Consider the following 7,051-nt stretch of genomic DNA (forward strand, 5'->3'; position numbering starts at 1 on the left):
AAAATGTTTTGAAAACAAACTTTTCATTTTAATGCAAAATACATTTTAGCACAGTACCGACTGTAATTCTTTTGTAACTTTTTTATTAAAATAAAAACTGATTTGAAACATACAATTAAAAATTAAAAGATTGACGCATTTTAACCCATTTTTGGTCAAAAATGCGTAAACGCACCATTTTAATAAATATATTTTTCACTAATTTTATTTTTCCGCTATTTTTAAGGGTTCTGAAAACATCTAAAAGATATTAGTAATTCAATTATAGAAAATACTTTCTGTTAAGAACTCTTCAAAATAAGCTTTTTTCTTCTTTTTTTTTCAATTTAAAATGGTTTTTAACAAATTAGATTTTTTGAAATTGCATAATTATTCCACTTGAGATTAATCATTTGTTTTAACATTGAATTAAAGTTGCAAGTTCTGCAAATGAAAGAAATATTAATAAAAAAACTAACATTCAAGTAAATGGGATGCCCATTTTATTTCTCAAAAAAGTATTTTTCAGGCACGAAAATTTTTTTTTGTGTCTTAATGAATACAATTTAAGTATATTTCACTGAAAATAATACATTTTATAAAATTCCTGTGTTTTAGTCCATAATGGGATGAGCAGAATGATAAAACCAGATTAGTACCCTGTTTCCACTAGCAGGTTTAAGCTTTGCACTTGAACTTTCTGAAGCCAGTTTCCGAACGTTTAAGCTTTTCTTAACCGGCTAGTGGCAGCAGGAATCAAGAATCTCTAAGTTTCTGAAAATTAAAAATTGTATTTTATTATTCTTTTATATTTTTAACTTTTTTTATAATTTGCTTTTCTGATAAGATTATTTAAAACATCGATAATAGAATTATTATTACATTAAAAATAATGACGTCATGTGTAAATTTTGTGATAAAAATGGAATTTTTATGAACATTTTAAAAGAAATATATATTTTTTTTTATGGAAATCTAAGAATGAGACTTAAAAAATAGTATAATTAAAATCAATAGTGAAAGTTTGGGTTTCATTGTAAATTTTAAAAGCTTAGTTAAAATAAAATAAAAATGAATAACTTGAAACATTTAATTTTAAATAATTATTAAGCAATTAAAAGTAGGCATTAAATCATCAAGGAAAAACTTGTAAAATTCGTTTATTAACTCTATCAGACATATCGTCTATTTGACATAGGCTAATTATTTTATTGTACTTTTTCTTTAGCTGAACCCTTACATATTTCAGTATTGAATGAACATCGATGAATTATCAAAATGCAAGGCAAAGTGTATTATTCACTAAAAAAAACTGATAGTGAGTGTTTAGTGTTCTAGCGCAGGTGTGATTCATTATATTATGAAGCCTGGCTCAACCATCACAATAGAAATGAACTGCAATTAACTAAACTACAAAAAAGAATGCAGAAACTTTTCAAAAGCTAAATTGACTAACAGATCGTCTCCTGTCTTATTGCATGGCGTTATTAAATTGCACAGATGACCATAGCAAAACTAAAGGAATTTCAATTTTATCATCATTCAAACTTATTTGACCTAACCTCCACTCTAAAAATGATGTAAAATTAGATTTCCAAGAATTCACTGACTTTTTCAGGATTTTATCGCATTTGCCTGAACAATTTGCTATTTATAGGGGGGGGGAGCAAAATATGACGCATATTTTGAAGAATAAAATAGTTTCTTACAGCAGTACGAAATCAACCAATTTTGCCTTTTTCCCCTATAAATTTTGTGTTTGGTGATCAAAAGTTGGGGTGGATTTTGAAACAACATAGAATCCCAGAAGTAATGGTGCAGAGTCTAAAGGGAAGGACACAAGGATTGCAATTGATATGATGACATCATATGTCGTTGGACATCATATGTCTCTGGAGGCATTTAAGCATTATGAACTTTCTGTTCAGGGGTCGTTCCAATATTATTGTCAGCATATTTTAAGCAATTTCGAACTAATTCTCCCCCTTATTAGCAAAATTAAGCAAATCACAAACCGATTGTATAAGAATAAATAAGTAACAATATTTCTACACCATCCAGTCTGGTTTCTGCTTAACTTTTTACAGTAGCAATCTAATATTAGGACAAAAATTAAATATAAGATGCAAGAAAAAATCTACATTGTAATTTACAAAATTTTCAGTAGAATATTTTTTAATGATCTCTTGTTTTTCTAATTTTTTTTTCCTAAATTCAACTTTTATTCTCAAATTTTGAAATTTTTCCATGTCTAACTTTTATTATTATAGTGTTATATTCTTATTCTGAATTTTAAGCAAATTTTGAAAAATAAGGGGATTTTTATGCCTAACGTATATTTATGCTCATAATTCTCTTCCCCCCTTGACAGTAAAAATAAGTAATATTTAAATGGCCCCTAATGCATTTCTGAACTGGTATATTTATTTGAGTGAGTACATTTGTCTAAATTTTCCTAATAAAATTTTAGTTTTAACTTTTTTAATAATTACTGTTGAAAATTATATTCAAATAGGCTCTGAAATAACTGATGGCTTCTTTTATAATCCTTGAAGAAAGAGCTTTGAAAAACTCTTAAGAGTAATGTACAGTTAAATTTAGTTTATAAGAAAAACTGCAATTAAGTGTGCAATTAATTATTTTACACAGGAAACAAGAATTTTGTTTAATGATGAAGTAAATACATTATGAAGTTTACATAATTATCAGTGAAGCCTTGATTCTATATCCTTCGCTTCTGAGTGCTGATGTACAAAACTATAAAAACAAAAGTAATTATCATATGAGTACAATTGATTATTAAAATTTTAATACAATTAACAAAATAAAATAATTTAAAATATTTTACAGATTTTGTTGGTTTAAATCAAATGATTTTGTAAAAAAGAAGTCATTGACACAGAAATTTACAAAACAATTCAATGAGAGGATGTTTATAATTTTAATTGACTTCATAGTTTTAAAATTTATTACAAAATTATTTCAAACCTAAGTCTAAAAATAAAACAACAAAGTTTTTCCCAATTTTAATCTTATTAAATTTGACTATCTATTATGACTGGCCTTGCTTAAATTTACTTTGAGACTGATATGAAAAATGTTAGTGACTGAACATAAAATAAAATTAAGCACAATAATTGCACTATTTTATCCTCATAAAAAATGTGCAAAAAGATTATTTATCCTTATAAAAAGTGTGCAAAAAAAGAAAGAAAAACAGAACACCCTGAATAACTATAGGCCTGATGATCGGATCTTCAGGTTCAACGACTCAATTTTAATGGTTAAAAAAGAGCAATAATTGCACTATCTTATCCTCATAAAAAGTGTGCAAAAAGATTATTTATCCTTATAAAAAGTGTGCAAAAAAAGAAAGAAAAACAGAAACACCCTGAATAACTATTGACCTGATTAGAGCAGCCCAAAATTTGGACTCTTAATTGCTAAATTTTTTTTCATATTTTTCTACATTTCAAGATTTTGAGTGAATTGAAAATTTTCTGCACACAATTACAAAATTTGTTTATCCAATATAATTAACTTTTAAAATGTGATGCAAAAAATAACTTTCAGTAAATATTTTATTTATTTTTTTTATTACTTAATAACAGTCTAAAAAAATTTTAAATTGTAAGGTATACAATTTTCTACATCATTTTAAAGAATATAACTTTACATGGCAAAATACAAAAGAGTGAAATTCGTTGAATAATTATTCTTGAAAAAAAGAAATTTGAAAAATTCTTATTTTAAAAATTTGATTTCTCAGGAACTATTCAATGGATTTTGCTTACATTTTCTATATTGTATTTGCATTCTTTAAAATTAAGTAGAAAATCGCATCCCCTTCAATTCAAAACTTTTCTCACTATTTTCCACATCATAATAAATATTTAGTAAGAGTCATTTTTCATATGGAGTTATCTTTAGAAGAACGATTTTATAATTGTGTGCAAACATTTTCCAATTTTCTTAAAAAGTTTTTGAGATATGGCGAAATATGCAAGAAATAAAATTAACATTAAGGGGTTGAAACTTTGGACTGCTTTCTTGACCAAACTAAGAGACTATATTTCCCTGATTGTAGCTACCCCTTGCATTTTGAGGATCAGAAATCAGAATCTGTCCAAAAAAATGGTATGTTTACTCAGAGAAAGTATGTTTCCTAATGTTTACTCAGAGAAAGTACGTTTCTGTTCTGAGTATGTTGTGTCTTGTTCTGTAACTTAAAATATCGTCAACAGTATTTAATTAGAACAATAGAGGTCACTCCGTTGAACCATTAAAATTGAGTCCTAGAATGCCAGAATCTGATCATGAGATAAAAAGTTGTTCAGAGGGGAATTTTTTTCTCATTAATGGAGAATTGGTGACTTTTTTTTAAACATTTTAAAAATAAATTTCATAGAGAAAAAGAAATATAGTGAATAATTCTAAGTGACATTAATTCTTAGAGAATTTCCAACTGAAAAACTGTTCACTGTTCAATAAAATGTACAACTGTTAAAATTCGCAATTTCTGTTTAATTTTAAAGTGTAATCTAGAGGAAATCAGAACATTTTATTGCTTTCCAAATCTATATAAAATATATATGTTAACTGATTATATGGCCATTTTTTTCGAGCAATGTTACAATAAAATATTTTTAGGATTAGGATTGATTTATAAAAATAAAATTATTTAGCTTATTAACTAAAATCAATTTGATTCTTAAGTGATGAGTAGGTAAGTGTTGATTTCTCATAAATTTACCTCCTGCAAAGAAATAGCCATAAACTTGAATTTCTGTGCTTATAAAAAATCATATTTATAAATTTTGCATAAATAAATACACAAAGAAACTCAATGACAATCATCAAATGAACAAATGCATAATGCACAAAAGAAAATAGCTTTGTAGTGCGTTTAGCCCCACATTAACTTTTATTGTTAGCCACATTAGTTAAAAAAAAGCTATAACCATTATAATTTTTTTTTCCGTATTTTCTGAAGTTATTAGAAGATGGCCACAAAAATCATAAGTGGGGAAATAGCTTCCAACTGACATTCAAAAATTGATGAAGTTAGTGGCAGATATACTTCATACACAGCCTTATGAAGGGTGAGTTTACAACAAAAGCAATTATCTCAAAATTTTTAAAGTGTTTCTAAAGAGCATGTGTGTAAATAAAGTGTACATATGGAGGAATTGAAACAATATAATAGTAACCAAATCAAGATAAGATGTACTTTGAGCTAAGTATGAAAATCAAATGAAGGTACAGCAATTGACCTGCTATAGTTTTGGTTTGATAAACAAGAATATTCCTCAGTGTCACAGAGGAAAGTTCTTATTGTTTGTTTGTACTTGTTTATTGAAACCAACTTCTTGTTTAAAAATTTAAAACTATAGCATATCTATTTCTTTACCTTTATTCACATTATCTTGCTTTATTTATAATATAACGGTATGCAATACACTGACACATTTTTCTTAAAGATAATCTTTTTAGTTCAAAACCATCCTTAGTATTGTTTCTAGATAGGTATTTTACAAGTTTTTCAAACTTTTATTTGCTAACAGCATAATACACAAAAATATCCAACTGCCCACATGAAAAATGCGTTTTTATCACCAAAACACTACAAAAAATGCTCTCTTGAACAACTTGAAAATGTGGCTTAACAATTTATGGGACCAAGCCATTCATGTAGTACATAGTTCGTTTATAAATTCATAATTTATTATTTATAATATTGTTAAACTTTTACATTAAACACTCTAAAGGTAGTTTCATTTCCTTATTTAATATCTTAGCTAAATGCAACTCAAAGGTATGGTATTTTTGTCAATTTAAAGTTTGAATGATTCCAACTTCTAAAAAAAACAAAAATGAAAAAGTAAGAAATTACCATTATTTCCACGAATAAAGGCATCTCCATATTTGTTTTTAAGTTGACCATTAACATACTCTTCAGTTTGTTCCAGAGCAATATTCATATATCCATCTAAACAAGCTAAAACACCTGAAAAATATTTTTAAAGTTAGATCACGGAAAAACATTTAGAAATTTGATTAGAGATGCATATTGTGTGGTATATAAATCAAAAGATGAAAGTTAATTTAATACAAGATTCTTAAGACTTTGTAGTTCTTTGAATTAAGTTTTAAAAAATGTACTTCTTTTCTTACAGATATACTTCTTTTGAGTTGAAATTTTTTGCTAGTTACCATATGATGTTAAATTATGTATAACACAGTGAAGCAGATGGAGCAGAGGCGTATCTATGGAAGGAAGCGCCTATGGCAAATCTCCCACTGGCGCCCTTCCTAAAATATTTATAATCTCTTTTTTTTATGCGATGCGAAATAAAAGCGTTGTTTGGAGTATTTAAGCCTTTTGGCAATATTGCAAAAAGAGCCGCGGTGGCTCAGGGGATAGAGCATTCGCCTTCCAACGAGGTGAGCCGGGTTCGATTCCCAGCGATGACTGCTCGACACGATTTCCGTATCCGGCTTGCACCTACCACGGTGCTGACGTAAAATATCCTCTTTGACGGATCATTGGTTACCCTTGCCGTCAGACTAACCGCGGGAGGCTTTCGTGATCCTCCTCTCCATGTAACGCAAATGCGGATTAGTTCAATCAAAAAAGTGGTCCGCGAAAGCAAATTTCTCCAAAATGCTCGATACAGGCGTTCTCTTGTCTTCTGAATCGGGTTCAAAATTACAAGGCTACGAAGTTGGACATCAGCAGTCGCAAACTCAAACAATTGGATCGGCTGTTCAACAACGTTTATAAAATTTTCCAAAAAGATTGCAACGCAATTTTTTTTAATAGATTAATAAATAAATAAAAATTAACTACAACAATAAAATTATCTCTTTTTAATTATAATGCATTCAAGTGTGTTCGAAATCAGCATTAGTTAGAAATAAAAAAAAAGTCTGCTTTATCATATTTAAAGAAGATTCTCTTGCGTTTCTTCAACTGTCAATAACAATTCTAACAATTTGTTTAATTAAGCAACAAATACAATTAGGTAACAAAAATACGCACGCACAACAAATGTCTCTGAATTAAAGAAGA

At 27.9% G+C, this 7,051-nt stretch overlaps 1 protein-coding gene across 5 annotated transcripts in view; it reads right to left on the reverse strand.

The window, feature by feature from the left end:
* Positions 1 to 2,629: 2,629 nt before the first annotated feature.
* Positions 2,630 to 7,051, reverse strand: part of LOC107446261 (U6 snRNA-associated Sm-like protein LSm6) — a 10,703-nt gene continuing 6,281 nt past the window's right edge. For all 5 annotated transcript variants that reach the window (XM_016060861.3, XM_016060863.3, XM_016060860.4 and 2 more), the window contains exons 3-4: positions 5,873 to 5,986; positions 2,630 to 2,736 (exon numbers count right to left, since the gene is read on the reverse strand). In XM_016060861.3, the coding sequence (XP_015916347.1) occupies positions 2,702 to 2,736; positions 5,873 to 5,986 (149 nt within the window). In that variant the 3' untranslated portion in view covers positions 2,630 to 2,701. The remainder of the gene's footprint in view (positions 2,737 to 5,872; positions 5,987 to 7,051) is intronic.

This window comes from Parasteatoda tepidariorum, chromosome 6, assembly GCF_043381705.1.
Source record: "Parasteatoda tepidariorum isolate YZ-2023 chromosome 6, CAS_Ptep_4.0, whole genome shotgun sequence".
Taxonomy (NCBI): domain Eukaryota; kingdom Metazoa; phylum Arthropoda; class Arachnida; order Araneae; family Theridiidae; genus Parasteatoda; species Parasteatoda tepidariorum.